The sequence below is a fragment of the Astyanax mexicanus genome, chromosome 4 (assembly GCF_023375975.1).
Source record: "Astyanax mexicanus isolate ESR-SI-001 chromosome 4, AstMex3_surface, whole genome shotgun sequence".
Lineage (NCBI taxonomy): Eukaryota > Metazoa > Chordata > Actinopteri > Characiformes > Acestrorhamphidae > Astyanax > Astyanax mexicanus.
This window is the reverse complement of record NC_064411.1, coordinates 5,501,534-5,523,789: the sequence shown is the minus strand read 5'-3', so window position 1 is coordinate 5,523,789 and position 22,256 is coordinate 5,501,534. Positions and strand designations below refer to the sequence as shown.

Below are 22,256 nucleotides of genomic sequence, written 5' to 3'. Positions count from 1 at the left end.
TAGTAGAGAGCAGAGCAGGGAGCAGAGCAGGGAGCAGAGCAGGGAGCAGAGCAGGGAGCAGAGCAGGGAGCAGAGCAGCATTAGATACTTGGTTAAAAAAGCACTGGGAACATTGGCTATAGATAACATTAGATACTTGGTTAAAAAAGCACTAGGAACATTGGCTAGCTAGATAACATTAGATACTTGGGTTAAAAAAGCACTGGGAATATCAGCTAGCTAGATAACATTGTATACTTGGTTAAAAAAGCACTAGGAACATTGGCTAGCTAGATAACATTAGATACTTGGTTAAAAAAGCACTAGGAACATTGGCTAGCTAGATAACATTAGATACTTGGGTTAAAAAAGCACTGGGAATATCAGCTAGCTAGATAACATTATATACTTGGTTAACAAAGCACTGGGCACATTGGCTAGCTAGATCACATTAGCTACTTGGTTAAAAAAGCACTGGGAACATTAGCTCGCTAGATAACATTAGATACTTGGGTTAAAAATGCACTGGGAACATTGGCTAGCTAGATAACATTAGATACTTGGTTACAAAAAGCACTGGGCACATTGGCTAGCTAGATAACATTAGATGATTGGTTAAAAAAGCACTGGGCACATTGGCTAGCTAGATAACATTAGATACTTGGTTACAAAAAGCACTGGGCACATTGGCTAGCTAGATAACATTAGATAGCTAGATAACATTAGATACTTGGGTTAAAAAAGCACTGGGAACATTGGCTAGCTAGATAACATTAGATACTTGGGTTAAAAAAGCACTGGGAACATTAGCTAGCTAGATAACATTAGATACTTGGGTTAAAAAAGCACTGGGAACATTAGCTAGCTAGATAACATTAGATAGCTAGATAACATTAGATACTTGGGTTAAAAAAGCACTGGGAACATTGGCTAGCTAGATAACATTAGATACTTGGGTTAAAAAAGCACTGGGAACATTAGCTAGCTAGATAACATTAGATACTTGGGTTAAAAAAGCACTGGGAACATTAGCTAGCTAGATAACGTTAGATACTTGGGTTAAAAAAAGCACTGGGAACATTGGCTAGCTAGATAACGTTAGATTCGTGGGTTAAAAAAGCACTGGGAACATTGGCTAGCTAGATAACATTAGATACTTGGGTTAAAAAAGCACTGGGAACATTGGCTAGCTAGATAACATTAGATACTTGGGTTAAAAAAGCACTGGGAACATTAGCTAGCTAGATAACATTAGATACTTGGGTTAAAAAAGCACTGGGAACATTAGCTAGCTAGATAACGTTAGATACTTGGGTTAAAAAAAGCACTGGGAACATTGGCTAGCTAGATAACGTTAGATTCTTGGGTTAAAAAAGCACTGGGAACATTGGCTAGCTAGATAACATTAGATACTTGGTTAAAAAAGCACTGGGAACATTAGCTAGCTAGATAACGTTAGATACTTGGGTTAAAAAAAGCACTGGGAACATTGGCTAGCTAGATAACATTAGATACCTGTTTAGGACCCTTAAAAATATCCTGTGTATTTGTATGATTTCTTCCCAGGAGCCTTTTCTGTTTCGCGGGTTTTTCCTGCTGGTTTCCTGTTCAGCTCAGCCAATCATACGAGTGAAAAGCTCGACAGACATTTTTCTATCCAATCCGCGCTGAGTAGGGGCGGGACTAAGAGGGAGAGTGTGAGTGTCTGTGGGTGTGTGTTGGAGGAGAAGGAGAGAGAAAGTGAGGAGAGAAGTTGTGTTTAGACTCTCCGGAGCGCTTTTATTTACTTGTTATCCGCTCTATAACACAGTTACAGTGCTATTGTACTGTATAGTGCTCTAAACCGCAGCGTTCAGTTCAGTTTTACTGCGGAACCTCTGAAGAGGCAGTTCAGCCGGACTGTGGAGTAAAGGCGCTTCTCCGCGGACTGAGAGCTGCTGCTGCTGCTGAGTTTCCTCGCGCCTGTCTGCAGCAGCTCGGCCGGACCTCGCGTGTGAGTTGAACACGGAGGGTGTTCTGATCTTCCCGGCGCTCGTGCACTGCGTCGTCTCCCGCTGTGAGTGCTGGGGACTGCTGCGTTCTGACCGGGAGCACCGGGAACCGGGAGTCTGTTGTCATGGCTACTGAGGACGCCACCTCCGCGAGCTCTGTGTGAACCGTGAGTAACGAATCAACTGACTCGGTTGACTCATTCGATTCACTTCCGCTTTCGCTGACTGAGTGAAGTTATAAGTGCACCAAAGTACTGGCCAACAAAATTGGAGGTGTGTTTTCTCAGTTCAGTGTTTCATACTAATTGTTTAAACCAAGGGTTGTTTTATTTTGGTATTTTATTTTACTTTGTTTTTATTAACAAGAGTTTAACCAAATGTGAGGGAAATAAAATGAGATTAACTACTTACATAAATGCATTAAACATTGAATGGGTCAAATTGACCTCAAACATAATAGGCGGATTAAGTGACTCAAGCAACCAGGGGTGTTTGTTTTATTCCTACACAGAACCAGATATAATCTGTCCCGAATAGTCTCAACATCAGTAACTTCTTCCTTTAACGTGTACAAAAATTCTGTCTAAATTGGCTACTATTTTGTAGTAGAATGAGAATGCTTGCTGGACGCATTTGAACAAGTTTTTACCATCCTATTAACAAATAAACTCAAACAAATGCTTTGTATTTTATAATTATTAGTTTTTAAAAATTTTATTTGCATATGAATTTTCTAACGCTTTTACAAGTGTGAAGTACCCTTCTATACAGAAATCAGGATGGTCTATTGTGATGTCAGAGAGTGATTTTACAGGGAGGAGCTGTGAATGATCTCAATTTAAGGAAAGCTTTCAGAATACATAAATAGAAAGACTTTAGACAAGGTGAACAACAAACAAGATCTGCTGCAGTACGATCTCCTTTTCAAGAACCTGCAGGACATCAAGAAGGTGAATGCAAAGAAAATGTAATCATAATATTTTAAATTAAATTTAGATTTTAAAAAAGTGTCTACTGGAATCAATGTCACAATTGGTACTCAAACAACGGCACCAACCTTTACATAGTAATTAGTAAGTGCTATTTGTTGGGATAGTTTGAAGTGACTCTAACAATGAAATAGATTTTTCTGATAAACTTGTGCACATTTGTATTTCTTCTATCTCTGAGTGTCACTTTGACTGTAGCCATCTTACCTAAATTGAAATGTAAGTGCAAACAAGTTGGGGCATCACTTGAAGTTTACCATCAACAGTGAGGACCAAGTCCATCTGGTACAACTTTAGCATTTATTACATAAACAGTGTTAAAAAGGTTGTATCAATTTGGTGTAAATTTCTGAACAGTGTTAACTTGCATGGTCAAAATGGGTTGTCAAAATGGTACTATTGATCAATTAAGTGAAAGCTCATCTTATTCAGTTCATTTTCAGTCATTAAAGTTTATTATTCAATTTTAAATTAAATATGAACTACATGGAACGAAAGGAACAAAAAAATTTGCGCAGGTCTTCTGGGAGGCTACCACAAGAAAATCTGGACACTGTATTATGTATTATGTAACTGTAACACTACAGCATTAATAATCAGCATCTTACATGCTGATAACTGATGGTGATTATTTAACAGCTCATGAGTGCTCGTTTCCCTCTGCTCCGCTCCTAAACTGCAGCTTAAGTGGTTAAAGTTAAATTTACCTAAAATAATACAAATATATCTCCTTTCCTAATATAAAACTTTAATCTCAAAGCGAACTGTTTTATTTTTGATTTTTTTAAGAGTGGCCCTAAAACGCTGTGGTACATGTGCAAACGTACTTAAACATTCTGATTGGGGATGTAATCGGGTACAGGTGTTTACAAGGCTGTTGTTCTTCTTTGTATTGGATTATTTAAAGGATTATCCACCTCATCTGATTGGATAGAAATTATATTTGAAATGGCCTCAATCGGTTAGTGCATTATAAGGCTACATGTAAACAAACCCAATAGTTCTGACCTTTGAGTAAAATTTTATAAGTGCTATTTGTTGGGGTAGTTTGAAGTGACTCAAGCAACAGTCTCATATTTCTACACTGAACCGGATATATGTTATGAAATCCAAAAACTCCATCAATCAAGTGAATAGAAATGACATAAAATACAAGTTATATTAACTTTGATCAAAACGTTTGATACTGAAATAAGGCTTAATAAATATAAAATAAAAAATTTAGCATTTTCTCAGATTTAGCAGTTCCTCATCCAACCACTAGTCGGAGCTGCAGCAGCAGCACAAGCCCGCAGTCTTTACTTAGTCAGAGCTACAGCCCAGCCACGGGCCACAGGGCTCAGCTGAGCCAGTCTGATTTAGGCAGTTCTCTTCAGTTAAGTGACCTGCTTTTATGTTAATATTCAATGGTATTTTCTTTCTGTTTTTTCCAGAAATGAACATATTCTCCTGAAATTCATCACCAACAACCAGGATAGACAAAGAGCAATGTTAACCTGCTGAAAGAGGTGAAGCAAAAGCCGTCCAGAAGAATCTTCAGAACAAGCAGAAACAGTTTGATACATTTAACAGACAAATGAAGACAAGTCCCAACATGGAGAAACATCAGCACTCTGCCAAGAGTTTTACTAAACAGAGTAATCTCAAAAACCACCAGCGCATTCACACAGGAGATAAACCGTATTACTGCTCAGACTGTGGGAAGAGTTTTACTAGACAGAGTAGTCTCAAAGTACACCAGCGCATTCACACAGGAGAGAAACCGTATCAATGCTCAGACTGTGGGAGGAGTTTTACTAAACAGAATACTCTCAAAAAACACCAGCGCATTCACACAGGAGAGAAACCGCATCACTGCTCAGACTGTGGGAGGAGTTTCACTCAACAGAGTAGTCTCACAAACCACCAGCGCATTCACACAGGAGAGAAACCGTATTACTGCTCAGACTGTGGGAGGAGTTTTAATAAACAGAGTAATCTCAAAAAACACCAGCGCATTCACACAGGAGAGAAACCGTATTACTGCTCAGACTGTTGGAGGAGTTTTTCTGAACAGGGTAATCTCAAAAAACACCAGCGCATTCACACAGGAAAGAAACCGTATTACTGCTCAGAGTGTGGGAGAAGTTTTACTCAACAGAGTAATCTCAAAATACATCAGCGCATTCACACAGGAGTGAAACCGTATCACTGCTCAGACTGTGGGAAAAATTTTAGTCAAAAGAGTGTTCTTCAAAATCACCAGCGCATTCACACAGGAGAGAAACCGTATTACTGCTCAGACTGTAGGAAGAGTTTTACTACACAGAGTGATCTCAAAAAACACCAGCGCATTCACAAATGATAGAAAACTATCCCAAATCTGTTTCAATTAAAAGTGCGAATCCTAAACCTTTCAGAACACCTTATCCTACACAAATGTTTAACTTTATCCCTTGGGACACGTTCTACCAGAAAACTGAATTTAACAATGGATTTTACAGGTTCTGCAAAATGAATCTTATCCAGGGATGATGTTTATTGAATTCCATGTTATGTTTACTTGTATGTTAGATGTTCCAGGACATTCTTTGTGTGACACAGCTCAGTGCTTAGGGTAGTTACTGTAGGAGTTCAGTTCTGAAGAAGGGAAAAAAACTTAGTCTGTAAAATTTAGATGTCATAGTTGTTAGGAGTAGAGAAGGATTATTAGCTTGCAACTAAATGTTTAGGACCAAATCTTCAGAGCTTATGATTTGAATGCTTTTAATTTATTTTCTAGTATATGCAGATTTGATTATTTCTATTAATTTCTAGTATCTCTGTTTTCACTCTGTGGAAGCCGTCCTCAGTTCCCCAAGCTAAGCATAGCTTATCTTAATGCTATTTACTGCTAGACCCATCTGTATGAAAGAAGAAGTGAAAACACCACCTGAGGAACTCCAGAGAGTGCTCCCAAAAGTGAGACCCAGATCCACAAAGAGACGACACTGTGCTGGGTACTGCTGTGTGGACCGGAGGAGCATCCAGACCCCGCAGAGAGGCCAACAAAATCCTTTACAGAGGTTAAATAAAACGCTCAAGCTGTAGTTCCCATACTGAAATCAACCCACTCCAGGTTTGTGTAGCGCAGTAAGGTTGCAGGCTCATTCACTCCCTCTGCTGGTGTTCTCATTTGTCTATGGTTCAGTCGTTCTGATTAAAAATCTGTTACCATAGAGGGATATTTGGTTGTGTTGTATTACTCAAGTTTTATACTCTCTTATGTTTTCCTTATTGAATATTGTATGTTGCTGAAGGTTTTTTAATCTTCAAATTTATTAAGAGTATCCAAATCATTTAGTTTCTTAATTGTTTTTATCCTCTACAAACTATTATCTTTGTATTGCTTCACCTCTATATTTACTCATCTGTTTGTTTTAACAAACGGCTTTTAGATTGCAGATCTGCAATCTCATTGTGTTTTCTCAAGATAAGTTTGACATGAAACCTATAGGCCTGAGATTGTCTTGTTATTATTTGTTAAATACTCAAAGGTGCCCAACAGAGAATTCCAGTGTAAAATGGATTTGTGTTAAAGTGTAACATAATAGTCAATTTAAGATTGAAATTCGGAAAAATATGTTTTTTTTTGTTGGTTCAGGCTTAAAAGGGTTAAATATACAATTACTTCCAAAGGCAGAGTAGCATGTGTTTAATTTGATTTCATGTTTATAAAGTTTTTTATTGTGAGTGCTTGACAGTTGTGTTGTTTTGTTTTTTAAAGAGCATAGTCATTCACCAACTACACTTAATTACCAAATTCTACATTTGAGTAATTGACCATTATTATTAATGTCTAGCCTAGCTAAATGTTCAAACAAAGTGTTGCCTGTTTTACTGACCATTATTATTTGTAGCTTGTCTAGCTAAATATCCTAACACAGCATTTGCTATTTTACTGACCAGATGTATAAACAAAGCATTTCCTGTTTTACTGACTACTATTATTGATAGCTAGCCTAGCTAAATGTACAAACAAAGCAGTTGCTTTTTTTACTGACCAATGTAAATGTTTCAGTACTAGTAACAGTGTTTCACGTCCAATAAATTTGTTTTTATTTATTGCAATTTTTTTTTCTAAATGTAAATTGTGTTCTCTTTCAAGCTTTCATTCGGTATCTCACTATGGTATACGCCCCTCTCGCATATTCCTCATGTAGCCCCGGCTAAAAAATGTAAAACTCCCTAGTTCTAAAATAGGTACACTAAAAATACAATAATAAATCATATAAATTCAAAGTAATGGTTTAAAAAGGTACTAACAGGCTCAAAATAGTTATTGTTTGTGTAAATAGTTTAAAAAGAAAACAAAAGCCTACGTATTTTTCATTTATTTTCTGTGTTAATGCAAGAAGGTTACCTAAAAGTGATTAAGGGATCTACTGAGGGAGAAGTGCACAGGTGAGGGTGGAGTACCAGATTGGAACGGGCCCGCCCACGGGACGAGAGAGAACAGCGGAGATGCGGGAGTAGCAGCGCGGGAGAGGCGAGGAGGAAAAAGTTCCTCACAGGCTGAACTAAATTCACTAATAATCAGTATTAATTAAACTAACCGGTAATTTTAAGGACACTGAAGTCCATACTGAGAGTGAGCTGGTGGATAAAGCTGGGATAATCTCTCTATAAGTGAAGTTCTGTTAGCACTGTTAGCTTAGCCAGCTCGGCTAGCTGTGTTTAGCCTCGTGTATTAGCTGCTCTGCGCTAGCCGTGAACTCTCCGCTGCAGCGCCGCTCCGACAGACTGTTCCCCGGACTGACTCGCGCTCTCTCCGCCTCCACTGAACACCAGGACCGCTAACACTGCTAACCAGAGAGCGCTCTGAGTCCCCGCGTGGATCAGAGTTCCTCTGAGGGAAAACGCTCCGTGCTGCAGGACCCCGCGCTCTGCTCCCGCTCATATTCACTGAATCTGAGGTAAATCTGAAACTCTTATTTCTGCTCGTTAGAGTAAAGCGGACATTAAGCTCCGAACCAGACCTGCACCGTTTAGTTCTGTTCATTTCATCTATAATTCTGTTCTTTATGAGTGTATTCTTTAGAGTGGGCCCACATATTTAATTTAAGATGCTATTTTATTTTACAAACTAACTTTAAAAGGTATTTTTTCTTATTTAAGGTACATTTCTGATTAAGGGTTTAAATATATAACTGACAGTGTAGTTCTGAAAGTAAGAAAAAAGGGTTATATTAACCTAAAATCAATCCTATAGATAAAATCTAAGATACTACTTCTAAAAATAAGGTCTAATCCTTAAATATAATTCTGAGCAATAATAATCATTAAACCAATTGTTTATTTAATTAATTAATTAATTAATAGTCATTTAAATAATTGGGGTACTGTTTAAAATATAACTCTTATTTGTGTCTTAAGTTTACATATGGGTATTTGCACACTATACACTGTGTGCAGAATTATTAGGCAAATGGGTATTTTAATCACATCATCCATTTAATACATGTTGTCCTACTCCAAGCTGTATAGGCCTGAGAGCCAACTACTAATTAAGTTAATCAGGTGATGTGCATCTCTGTATTTAGAAGGGGTGTGGTCTAATGACATCAACACACTATATAAGGTTTGCTTAATTATTAGGCAACTTCCTTTCCTTTGGCAAAATATGTCAGAAGAGAGATTTGACGGACTCTGAAAAGTCAAAAATTGTGAGATGTCTTGCAGAGGAATGCAGCAGTCTTGAAATGGCCAAACTTTTGAAGTTTGATAACCGAACAATCAAGCGTTTCATGGCAAATAGCCAACAGGGTCACAAGAAGCGTGTTGGAAAAAAAGGCGCAAAATAACTGCCCATGAATTGAGGAAAATCAAGTGTGAAGCTGCCAAGATGCTATTTGCCACCAGTTTTGCTATATTTCAGAGATGCAACATTTACTGGAGTATCAAAAAGCACAAGGTGTGCGATACTCAGGGACATGGCCAAGGTAAGGAAGGCTAAAAAATGACCACCTTTTAACAAGAAACATAAGATAAAACGTCAAGACTGGGCCAAGAAATATCTTAAGACTGATTTTTCCAAGGTTTAATGGACTGATGAAATGAGCGTGGCCAGATGGATGGGCCCGAGGCTGGATCAGTAAAGGGCAGAGTGCTCCACTCCGACTCAGACGCCAGCAAGGTGGAGGTGGGGTACTGGTATGGGCTGGTATCATCAAAGATGAACTTGTGGGACCTTTTCGGATTGAGTATGGAGTGAAGCTCAACTCCCAGACCTACTGCCAGTTTCCAGAAGACACCTTCTTTAAGCAGTGGTACAGGAAGATGTTGGTATCGTTCAAGAAAAACATGATTCTCATGCAGGACAATGCTCCATCACACGCATCCAAATACTCCACAGCGTGGCTGGCCAGTAAAGGTCTAAAAGAAGAAAAAATAACGCCATGGCCCCCTTGTTCACCTGATCTGAACCTGTGGTCCCTCATAAAATGTGAGATCCACAGAGAGGGAAAACAGTACACCTCTCTGAACAGTGTCTGGAATGCTGTGGTGGCTGCTGCACTCAATGTTGATCGTAAACAGATCAAGAAACTGACAGAATATGGATGGAAGGCTTTTGAGTGTCACCGTAAAAAAGGTGGATTTATTGGTCACCGATTCGTTTTTGGTTTTGTTTTTGAATGTCAAACATGTTCATTACTAAATTTTGAGTTGTTATATTGGTTTACCTGGTGAAAATAAACAAGTAATATGGGTATATATTTGTTTTTTATTAAGTTGCCTAATAATTCTGCAGAGTAATAGTTATCTGCAAAAACAGATATCCTCATTAAGATCTAAAAACAACCCACTCCAACTCCAAAAATATTAAGCTTTAATATGTATGAGTCTTTTGGGTTGATTGAGAACAAAGTTGTTGTTCAATAATAAAAAGAATCCTCTCAAATACAACTTGCTAATAATTCTGCACACACTGTAGTTGTACTATTGCATCTAAAAAAGGTGCTAAACTGCTCTGTCTTGAAAAGATATAACTCTATTGTTGATTGAAGCCTGCTATTAATGTATTATTTTGTTAAAAGTACTAAAAAGGACACTCGATTCTAAGTCTTATGTTGCCCTACCGTTTTGATACACTCAGTATCAAACTCAGTAACTACTGGCTCTTTCATATACCTGTGTGATAGTCCTTTTATTGTGTTTTATATTTTCTATTATTTTATTTAATTTCTACAAACATAGAGAAGGGAAAGAATAGATAGAACTCAGGCCCTTATTTCTTCCAATTAACTTGGGATTAGGGGTGGGCGATATGGCCCTAAAATAAAATCACGATATTTCATGGTAATTTTGCGATAACACGATGTACTTGGCGATATAGGAAAACAGAAAAATAATTAATTAATTTCAGGAATATAGTATAATAGGATAACAGAATAATCATAATGTGGCAAATAAAAATATAGCATAAAATAATATAATGCAGCAAAAAATATTGCAGAATATTTAGTGCATGCATATAAACTGCATATAAATAATTGACTTCTTTTAAGACAGAACATCTCTATTATCACGATATGGATTTTTAATATCACAATTTTTCTGTGTCACGATATATTGTATAGGATATAATATTACCCACCCCTACTGGGGATAGGGGTTACATAAGCAATCCCTAAAAATAATAAAAGAAAATAAATAAAAGAAATGTGGAAAAATAGCTAAAACAAACCAGCATTAAAAACTAGAAGGTTAACTAAAAAAATAAAGAAACTGAAAACATACCAAAGATCATAAAAATCACCTTGAAGGTGGTTAGAGACTAGAAGGTTAAAATGATTTAGTGACACCAGCGAGCTGAGCTTTAGAGTTTCCTGTAGTGAATTCCAGCTCGCTGTTGCAGTGTAACGAAAAGCAGATTTTCCCAGTTCAGTTAAAACTCTCGATGATCCAGTTACTGGAGTGAGTCTGGTAGATTGTGTTATTTTTAAGAAGCGTTTATGTCAGGGCTGGGAACTGGCGGCCCGGGGGCCGCACACGGCCCTCGTCATCACTCAGTGCGGCCCGCGAATAGATAAAAAATAATTTCATAATTTCATAATAAAAAAAATAAATAATAGAAAAAAATAATGTAATTCTACTTTTGACCGCTAGAGGGCGCGCCGCTGCCAAACAATAGCGGGCACGGGCGCTCTGTGGTCTAGTTTTCTGCTATTATTGAATGAGCTATTTGCAATCAGTTTTTAAATCTTTTTTGTTCTTTGTTATAAATGAGTTCAAATGCCTTTTGCACTTTTATAAGCAAATGTTTTGTCTATGTTGCTTATGAAGGACTTGTTATAATGAACTTATTTTACACAGAGGAACTACTGTATTTGCAATCAGTTTTTTAAGCAAACTTTTTGTTCTTTGATATGAAGGACTTCCTTTTTGCACTTTTTTTAAGCAAACGGTTTGTCTTTTGCCGTATTAAAATGCATTAATATGCAGAAAATAGTTGTTGATAAATGTTGGCGCTGTAAACATACAGATATAAATTCAAATAAAATTTGTTCTTATTGAAAATCATTTGTAGCGTTTTTCATATTCAATTATTTGAAGTGCGAGGTCATGTGGCCCTCCAATGGTCATGCTGAAAAAAATGTGGCCCTCTCCATCATGGAAGTTGCCCATCCCTGGTTTATGTGATGTACGGTGGCATATGGTGAGGAAGTGCTTTAAAAACGAAAATAAACCAATGTGTTTCCCGGTGCACAGCAAGAGAAGACCATCCAACTTTTTCATAGAGTGAACAGTGATGTGTACAAGTAATCTCAGCACCGCATGATACACAAAATCTAGTGGTTTGAGTGTAGTGGCTGACGCATGTCTGTAAATCACATCACCGTACTCCCCAGACAGCACAGGTACATCGGAGAGACGTTTATGCGATGCTCACAGTTACATCATTAAAGCATCTGCCGCAGGTCGTTTGCTCACTGGCACAGCGTCGCAGAGACGTTGTTACCTGATGATCAAACGTCGTTCGTCTGCTTTCCGAAAGATATTCCTCGCCTGATGCTTTTTAGCTTTCTTTACGATGTTTATGCAATGCTTACAGCGTAATCGTTAGAGCGTCTCTGGCAGCTCGTTTGCTCACTGGCACGGCGTCGCTGAGACCTCCTAACGCGATAGACAAGCGACGTCCCACCGCTTCCTAAAAGACGAACCTGAATAGGAACCTGATGCTTGTGCGTTCTCTATCCACAAGAACCATATCAACGAGTTATTTTAACAACCATCCGTATAAAACAATTTAAAAAAGGATTAACGAATCAAGTGTAAGATTAATTATATTTCCTGTTATTCAGGTTTCGACTTTAAAATATTTAAACAGAGATAAAAAGATGTAAAGAGACTGGCAGTTCACAATTTTGAAAAGTTGTATTTCAGAACTTATTTACATACACAGACAAAAACTTAACAACAGGTTACTAAAAATTATAAAGTTTCTGAAATACAAGATATATTATTATTTTTAAATTTTGTATTTCAGAGCTAATTCACATGCACAAACATAAATGTAACAGATTTCTAATAAATTATAAAGTGTGTGAAATATTATTTCTTTTAAAAGTTGTATTTCAAAAGTAATTTACATGCACAAACAAAAATGTAACAGGTTACTAATAAATTATAAAGTGTACATTAAATATTATTTTGAAAAGTGCTTTCGAACCAATTCACATTCGCATAAACCAGAACTTACAAATGACTAATGAATTATAAAATATTTGTTGTTGTTGTTATTATATAATTATTCAGCGTGGTCTTCCGCGATGAAGTCTGTGAGGCGCCAGACAAAGCCAGTCTCTGATCGCCTTTTCTGCATCAGCTTCACTTGGATTGGACAGCTGGTGATTTCTCATCACAGACGCTGTAAGTACAACATTGTTTCATTCGAAAATTACTCGTATGTTTTAGTTTCTAAGACATTATTGGGCCTAACGTAATGATCAGAATGTTGCTAATACGTCATTTTATGCAATATTGGTATATATACAGGTGTTGGCTGCTAATTTGTTCATTTGGAATATGTTTCTTGCCAACATGTTGCTAGGTTGTTGCTAAGGTGTTCCTATGGTCTAAACTATTAGGTGTCTATTAGGTCTAAACGTAGACTTAATAGGTTGTGAATAGCCTGAACAACAAGGAATATTAGTGTAGATTTTTTATTATAGCCCTCTGAATTTGGAATTTTACAAGATTCATTGAAAATAAATAGCCTGTTCTGCCTATTTTCAGTTACCCTGACTCCAGATTATCAAACCGTCTGTTGAAGTTGATACCAAATTATGAAAATAGAACTATTAGACGACTGAATAAGACAAGGTAAATAAGAAGCTAACTTCAGCCTCATACATGTTTGCTACACTGCCACATAGTGCTTTGTGTGCTGCTTAATAGACAGTCTAGCAATAGTTATTGTTAGCTCGTCTGTATTTCAATGTCAATCAACCAAATTCCAATTCAGGTAAGTATTAGTATTAGTTACTAGCTTAATCATTAACAATTTATTTCCCTGCAGGTGCTCACTCCCCACCCTGACTCCTCCTCAGGTTCCCTCCAAACGAGAAATTCGCATATGGAGACTGGTAAGTGACATCGTAATGAAAGTCATTTTTAGTGTCTTTAAATTTGTCCCCAGAAACTTTTAGGAGCCATGGTGATGAATCAGGCCAGCTGATATCATCACACAGTGTCAAGCTTGTAAAAATAAAACAACTTTATTTGTTACATGGAATCATGTTCAAAAAGGCTTTACTCAAAACCATACATAACATATTCTCTTTCAACCTGAAGAACCACTATGCCATGCAAAGAACCATTTAAGTCTGAAATGCTATTATGAGAGCCTAAACTTTGAAAAAATGCTGAAACAGCATTAAAACTACAGGATATTTTTGATACCCTATGCTACCCTCTTAGATAACGCTACCAACATTTAAAAAGTAGGATCTTTTGACAGTCTAAAAAACAATATCTGTGTTAAGTAGTAATATTGAGCTACATTCTTTAACTGTATACCAGCAAGTTATACTTACATATGGAGAGGAATTAGTGCCAAATTGAAAAGCAGTCACTACACTACAGTGCCTTTTCACAGTAAAAAGCAAAGTGACAGTATACATGGATTTACATTTTAAAGCAAATTGCTTTATTTGTGTAATTCAATACATGTGACTTTAAAATGCAATCAGTTCAACTGTTTTGTATTCCACTGTGTTTTGGCTGTGAACGTTCCAAACACAGCACACTTTTGTCAGGAGCAGTGAAACACTCATGCCGAGAGTTCACTCAGAAAGGAAAGTGATTTTTCGCTAAAATCCACCTGTTAAAACGCACGTTTTTCAAACCCCACTAACCATTTTTTTTAATGTGCTCTGATTAACTTAACGTACACATGTCATGTTTTTCTGGATGTGGATACCAGCCAATCAAGATGCTTTAAACACTTATTTTGGTTAAATGTGATTGAACTGTGATTTTATTTCATTGTGGCATGTAAAGATAATATAATAGTGGTTTAAGTTTTCGTTTTGCCACATATTCTGCATTTCACATTTTTCCAATGACTGCTTTTAAATTTGGCACTAATTGCATCTTAAGACTTAAGAGCGACACTGAATTGATTCATATAATACGCAGTGCAGTTTCTTTCTAGAAAAGCCATCTTAAACGTTCTTAAAAAGTCATTTTACTCAGTGGTGTGCAATTTTATCTAGAAAGGGCCACTTTGGCTGCAGAAGCACACATGATCATTTTTTAAAGACTGATACCAATATTAAGCTTCTGTGTTCACCCCTGTTGTAATTATGTACATAGAACCATCACCAAACAAAGCCATTTGAGATTTTGTTTTTTATGGTAAAATGTTTGGTATACTTATATATGGTCTTATTTTGATACTTACATATTACAAGTTCCTTGATGCGAGAGTGCCCAATTCCTTTTTTTTCTCCTCTGCCACACCAGTTCAGAGAGACCGCCAGGTAATTCTCCATAATGTTTTTTTCAATGTTTGCCCCCCCACCCTAATGACAGCTTTGACATCTGTAGACAGACATATGAATGTAACCAGGGACTAAATTTAAGTTTTTTTAAGCTTACGAGATATGAGGACAAACATTAAGGAGTTCATAAGAGCGTTCTTTAAAGCAACCCTCACATCAAATATATTCTTAAGAAATTCTTCAATCTTCTTTTAAAAATCTTGATTTTCTGTTGTATGCTCCTGTTCTGTTAGCTTATCACTAATTATGAGATGCAGTTTGAATGAAATGTTAATTGCATTAACCAGTTATATACTTTTTCAGCTGCTGAGCATAGGCAAATTGAGGAAAAAGTTGGGTGGGTAAAAAATGGTTGGGTAAAAAAGCCTGTAGGGGAACTCCTTGATACATATATTTTTTAAATAAAGTTTTATGAAACTCATTGAAAGTTATGTTTTAGAGAGTTGTCTTTTTACCTCTCACAGTTTAAGAAAAGTTTGAGTCTGCTGTAAGAAAATAATAATAATGTATTTATTTAGGATTATCTCTTGTTCTTAATTTTGTACTCAAAAGAAAGAAACGTTAATTACTTTTTTTCTTAAAGAAATGTTTATCTATTACAAGATGTTTACAAAATGTTTACTCTGTGTGAGTTAAAAAAGGTATATTTCAATACTGACCTCTTTTTTTTTTCTTGAGGCACGGTTGGTCAGATCTTTTTCTAGGCCCTCAAAATCCTCTGCACACTGGAGGGGAAGTACATTTTCTTCCAGATCCTCTTCCAGTGGTGTTGGAAGATTTCTGCCCCTCTCTCCAGTTTATTGCTGCAGTTGCAGCTGCACCTCACCAAAGGCCTCAAGGATGCACCGTTCAGTGGCTGCGACATATACAACATGCATAACATATATATTTTTTTAATGAATATTCATTTAATTATATACATGGATATATTTCAGCAGGTATGTTTAGTGAAATTGTATTTATTTAGAATAATGTTGTTGAAAACATACGGGTGCACTGGGAGGGTATTAAACGTCCTGAGCTATTGAGCTCTTGATGCTTAAAAAGTAGTAAAAACATGCAATAATTAGAGTCAATGCAATAGCATGGCTGTAAATTATCAGATTTTTTTATACTTATAGCACCCTCATAAAATCTAATTCAATCCTTTTGTTCTCTGAGCAGTGAATAGAATTTATAAATATTGATTGCCCACGGTAATTTATCTTTTGAATTGTTGTAAACAGTATAAAGTTCCTTCAATTAACATGATTTCAATAATAACAGAGCAGACATGATTTAGGTATGCAAGCCATGTGCTGTTGTTGGCATTGTACTCCCTTTGTAACGCAGTCTTACTTTGACACCCAGGCAGTCTCCAATTGTTGGCCTCCTCAGGCCGTTGCCTCACTGTTCAAGAATTTTGGCCTATGAACAATTTAATGATATTTCATTTAACCCTGTTAAAATCCCAGACATATGACACCACTATGGCTTAAAATTCAATATCTTCAGGGGCTTCATTATAAACTAGTGGAACTATTAGTAGGTTATAGTACTGTGTAATAAAATAAGGACATTGCCTTAAACTGTTTTGTCCAGCAACAACTATATAATATGAAGACCTAGTGTATTTGTAACTAGGGTTAGGGACAAGATCACAGAGCTGTTACGAAATGAATGGGCTGGAATGACCAATGGGTGGATGACTTTACTGGACCTTGGATCCTAACTTTTCCCATTCATTGGAATGACCGACGTGTTGTCCGAATGTGTTGGGGTATTGCTCTCTAGGGGCAGGAATCCTGGCTGAATTTCATTCACACCTAGGGACTACCACAAGTCCCCGACTCCTCCCTCAGTGTGGGGGAGTGACTTGGAGTGGGAGAGGCTAGGTCCCAAAGTGTCCTGATGACACTCTGGTGATAAAAGTCCTAACCCCAGGGGGCGTGGCCAAGTCCCAAGGTGTCTTTGATGAATCATTGGGACTCTACCCTAACCATGATCCTAACCACCAAGTTGGGCAGAGCCAGCCAGAACCACACCACATTTCATCAGCAGGCCCAGGGCGGCCATTTTATGTACCACATGACTTTGGGATTTTAATTAAAACAGTCTTTTTAATTGGGAAAAATAGAAAGCAAGGTCTTAGGACCACCAACTTTAGATACGTTGAACAGGTCATCAGTATGACCAACATATGCAAATTTGGCCACAACAGGATCAAAGGGGGCTGAGATATGATTTTTTTGATGCATTAAATTTGACATTTCAGAATGTAATTAATCACACTCTTTAATTGGGAAAAATAGAAATCAAGGTCTTAGAGTCACCACATTCGGTGTGGTGATCCTAGTAGTCATTCCAAAATACATATCCGAATTTGACCCTAGGGTCAATGGGCGTCGAGATAATAATTAGGGTTCAAGCACCGAAGGTGCGTAGAACCCTATTGTTTTTGCTAAGATTTTTCTTCTTCTTCTTCTTCTTCTTATTATTATTATTCTTTTTCTCCTGAAAAACCACTTGTGCAGCCTAAACCGTAAGTCCTAGAGATATGAAACTTGGTAGGTAGATGTAGGATCAGTGCATCTCGGTGGACAACAAAAATGGCACCGATTGGTCAAGTGGTGGCGCTATAAACAATTTTCTCAATAACTCAAAAACCATAAGACCTACATTCAAAATTCTTTTTTTGCTGGATTCCTTGGGTCAATACCAACAACTTTCCAATTTGGACCATGCACTTCCGTCTACTTATATTTTTTTCTAATTTGCATAATGTGCAAAACATTCTTTTGCGAACTAGTCCTAGGAATTTTTAACAATTCTAGCATGTGTGGTATCAAAATACTCGTGAGAGCATGCGCTTCAATATTCATTAAGAAAAAGTTGAAATATGTAAACAATATGGCCGCCATATGCAAATTAGTCCTTCCGGATATATGCCCCATTCACTTCAAGAGGTAAATTTGGAGCACTGTTTCTCAGCAACCGTGCAACCTAGCAAGCTGACACTTTGCAGGCAGAATCTATCATACAACCTCTAAAAGATGTTCAAAGGGCAACTTTATCAATCAACATGGCTGAACACCATCAGCCAATCAGCATTCAGTAGACATTTTGGCAGGCTGAATGTTGCCCAATCTGGATGACACTTGGCAGTTATGTTCAGGTTAGCACATGCGCAGTGTCTTTAGAAAGCGCATATCGATGGGTAGCATCACTCGACAGAACACCTGGCATGGCAGAGTGTGTTGAATAAAATACGTGTTCTTGTCCTGTGCGCCCCACCCTCACCCAGTCTCTACCTACAGCGGCCCCCAGATAGAATAAGATTGAGACCACTGCTATAGAGCCAGAGAACCAGCTTAAGTTCCAGACCTGAAGATTCAGACCAGTAGTTCCAATGAACTTAATACACATAAACAGTCCACAAATACAGCTACAAACTACAAAAGCATACAATAGACCCAACAATAAATGCTTAATGTTCCTACAAGTACAGGCGTTTAACAAATATCACTCATTTGTATCTCTACAGGACGCCAGAGCAGCCAAAACATTAAGTACACACAAAAATCACCAGTCACACGGCATATTACTTAGTTTCACATTGAAGGGCAGCCTTTAAAAAGGCTTTTTAATATAATATGACACAATATCTGTCTTATTTCCATGATAGTTAGCTAAATATTTAATTAATCCAGCATGCGCTCTCCGTTTTACTACTAATCAATGCACGTAGCCTGACCCCTTCATCCGAGCGCAGAGAAGGGGCTAGGCAGCCATGGCCCCGCCCCCGGAGTGAAAAGCATGAGTCTTATTGGTTAGATTGTCCTAAGACTTTTCTAATAGACTCATTACTACACCCTTCTCAAAATCATGAGAAGGGTCCGCGGACACGTGAGCAGAAGACATTTTAAAGAGCTTTGATTGGTCAGTACCGCTGTCAATCATACAGTCCTATAGCAACGAAAAACACAGGCTAATGCTTTGAATTAGTTGCTGTTTTTTCGTTAATCTATAAAATAAATGCTTACACTTGCAATAATTATATACATCCTGATAAAAAAATAAGTAATTATTTACATGCACATTTGGTCAGACCTTAGAAGGCATTAGAAGCCTTACTGCACACCACTGATATGTATATTGAATATGAATTATACATAATACTTAAGGCTGGACAATAATTTAAAATCACTGATTGTCTCCAATAATGTTTTTGTAATTTTTAAACGAATATATTTTTATTAAATATTGGCCTGGAGTTCTAAGACAGCAATGGTCCTCCAACTAAAAAATATTCTTAAGAGGCATTTAGTATTTACAGCATCTGTTACCGACTGACGTTCATTACAGAGAGCTGCGTCAGTTCAGTTCATTAATTTGAGAAGAAAAGACAGAACCCAATAGGCATATGTATAGCCATACACCTTATATAAAGGTATATACACCTTATATAAAGTTCTTAATACCAATACAGAAATGAAGAAATGTATTGTGTGTAAAGGATGATTTACACTTCTTACATAGGTATAGGCTTCATAAATGTATTTAAAGTAAAAAAAAAAAGTATTTATTGATTTTAATAGTTCCTAGATTTTTTTTGTTACAGATGTACTGAGCCATGAGACTGCAAAAATGTATATAAAAACTGTATGCTAGAACTGCATCATTTTTAATTTCTGCCTTGAATGTCCTGAATCATTACTACATCTCTGCTGCTTGTAACAAATCAAACCACATTTACATATTTAGTGAGTGTGGAAACATGGGCCGGTTCTTAAAAGGTTCCCTGGAACCGGCTCCGGCACCAGCACTTTTTTGGTGGAAAAGAGGTATAAGAAGAGACGGCTCTTTCGGCTTGCAAGTAGCTCCTTATGTTTTTTGGTTGCTTAATTCAATTTATTACCAAATTATGTGTACAATGAATTAATAGAGTTGAAACATACATTATATAAAATATATATTATTTATATGGCTTTATTTTTATAAAAAATAAATAGTGAAATACAAAAACAAAGGCCCATCTCAAGTAAACAAACAGGTCCAATGTAAATGTGTATATTAATTTCAAATGTGCAACTCTATACAGTGAAATAAACAGCGCTGAACACCATCAACAAAGTGTCACTCAACAAAAAAAAAAATAATTGTGCAAATAAAAAAAACAAGCATCCAGGTGATGTTTTTTGAAAACTTCAGCAAAGATTGACATAAAAAGGAGCTCATGTTTGAGGGTTTGATTGGTTTCTGTTATGATCTGCCCTGTTGTGGAAGAAGGAGCTGATGTTGCTACAAAACACAGTTTATGTGAGGTCACATGTGTAAGGTGTGGGTAGATCAAGCACTTCAATGTTGAATGCTCTTTTTGTCAATCAGAACGTGAATCATCTTTTTTTATGTTCCATTGTATCTTAATTCTGGCAAGACTTTTCTTCTTTCTTTTTAAAGAAAACTAAAATCTCTGTAAATATGAACCTTGGTGATATATATGTTTTTTTTCATACACTGATCTTGATTTTAAGTATATTATTAATATTATTATTTTATTGAGTAAATACTACTATCATCATTGTAAATACTTGATTTGATATCTTCGTACTGGACTTTATTCCACTTTTGAAATCCTTTAGAGATTGCTAGGAATAAGAAATGCCTAAAAACTGTAAGAGTTTATGAGGAGCTTTCACTGTTGCCTCTTGTTAGTATTTCACTATTTCTATCATTAGTTTTCTTCCTTAATGTATATTTTTATGCTGTCTTCTACTGTGGTTTATATGTATCATCGTAAAACTTTAATCTATACATTTATATTTATATGTATAAATTGGCTCACTCTCTGAAGTCAGCGCTTGTTGTTTATTTGAAAGAGCCGGCTAAGAGTCTGACCCATCACTACTAATAACTACAGTGCCGTAGTTTAACACTTTATTGTTGTGCTGTTGTACCAGAAAAGAATGTAGACTGTTAAAACTTACTCCTATCACCATGTTCTGTGTTACAGGAACCAGAGTCACTGAAGATCACAGTGGAGATGGAGATCGTGAGGCGATGAGACTGTTCTCCTCAGTGACACCATGGAGGAGTTCAGCGTTCCCGCCACTGTGTGGAGTGGTGTAACTGTTGTGAGGGAAGGGGAGGTCATTTTAAACATTGAAAGCCCACTTTTTAATGAACCATAATGTGGTAATTTGACAAGTTTTTGTGTTGTGTTTGTAATATTTCTTAGCATGTTCTGTTAGGGTTTTTTTGGGGGGTGAGGTTGTATGTGTTTGTGCTTTTGATTTTTGATTGTGTGTGTTGTGTTTAAACTAATTCAAAATAAAATGTGTTTAATTGTTTTTATAACTGTCTTTTGAATTTAAACACATTCAATTAAGCTTACTATCCTTTCCTGCTAAAACAAATATTCTATGGTTTTTATATTTTTCTGCTGGTTTTGTGGTGTTTTGCAGTGTTCTTCTAAAGGTTTTTATCAGCCCTTTTAAACCCTATGAAAGTATTTTTTTATAATTGGCATTTTTCAGAAAGACATGTGCTTGTGGTTTATGATCATAACTGTTTCTGCTTTTAAGAGTTTACACTGCTGGGCTGAAGCTATACTAAACCATAAAGAGGCATATCTGTGCTGCACCACCATTTATTCAATGGTATTTGGATATTAGCATTTAACCAAAAGTTTTTGCACACAGCTCAATCAGCCAAAAGTATTGGCATTCCACCATTTAGCCACAGGCAGTAGCTTTTATACTGTTTGTAACAAAACAAACGATAGTGTGATATAAACTTCGTCCAACACTGTATTGGATGATTTACACTTATGTATGTACAGGCTCACAAATCTATTTCTTTATTTTAATAGTTCCTATAAATGTTTTGTTACAGATGCACACAGCAATGAGACGATATAAATAATAGTTCATGCTAGACGTTCATTATCTTTAATGTCTGATTTGTAAACCACATTATCACATGCACTGTATAAAACTATTCGCCATTCCCTGGTTCTTAAAAGTTTTTATTAAGGACGCAGACGGCGCGGTCGCTACGGGAATTTTTTTTATTTTTTCTCCCCTGCCTTCATCTTCAGGTAGGTCAGAATCAATGACTTCCCAGAGCAGATTTATTCTTTGTCTGATTTCTACCTCAGAAGAGTGTCAGACTGTTTATAAACAAATACTCAGCACAGAATTTCAGATTACCACACAGCATTTTCTATCCAATAAGTAATCACTTAGGAATGTGTCTGATTGACATCCCAAAAACCGCACCGTCCACCAACT

At 36.8% G+C, this 22,256-nt stretch overlaps 5 protein-coding genes across 5 annotated transcripts in view; 4 read left to right on the top strand and 1 right to left on the bottom strand.

Annotated features, from left to right (window-relative positions):
- Positions 1–22,256, bottom strand: part of LOC125801463 (zinc finger protein 239-like) — a 430,185-nt gene that overhangs the window by 134,033 nt on the left and 273,896 nt on the right. The window lies entirely within an intron of this gene.
- Positions 1–22,256, top strand: part of LOC125801203 (gastrula zinc finger protein XlCGF49.1-like) — a 254,562-nt gene that overhangs the window by 16,405 nt on the left and 215,901 nt on the right. The gene's annotated exons all lie outside the window — the stretch shown is intronic.
- Positions 1–22,256, top strand: part of LOC125801310 (zinc finger protein 271-like) — a 230,712-nt gene that overhangs the window by 86,997 nt on the left and 121,459 nt on the right. The window lies entirely within an intron of this gene.
- Positions 1–22,256, top strand: part of LOC125801349 (zinc finger protein 239-like) — a 156,348-nt gene that overhangs the window by 123,819 nt on the left and 10,273 nt on the right. The gene's annotated exons all lie outside the window — the stretch shown is intronic.
- LOC125801490 (zinc finger protein 239-like) lies at positions 1,720–6,156 on the top strand. Its single transcript, XM_049478272.1, has 2 exons — positions 1,720–2,137; positions 4,393–6,156. Exon 2 carries the CDS (start codon positions 4,536–4,538, stop codon positions 5,301–5,303), a length of 768 nt encoding a protein of 255 aa, XP_049334229.1. The 5' UTR covers positions 1,720–2,137; positions 4,393–4,535; the 3' UTR covers positions 5,304–6,156.

Coding starts and splice junctions, on each gene's coding strand:
- LOC125801490 (XM_049478272.1), top strand. CDS start 4,536: ATGAAGACAAGTCCCAACATGGAGAAACATCAGCACTCTGCCAAGAGT.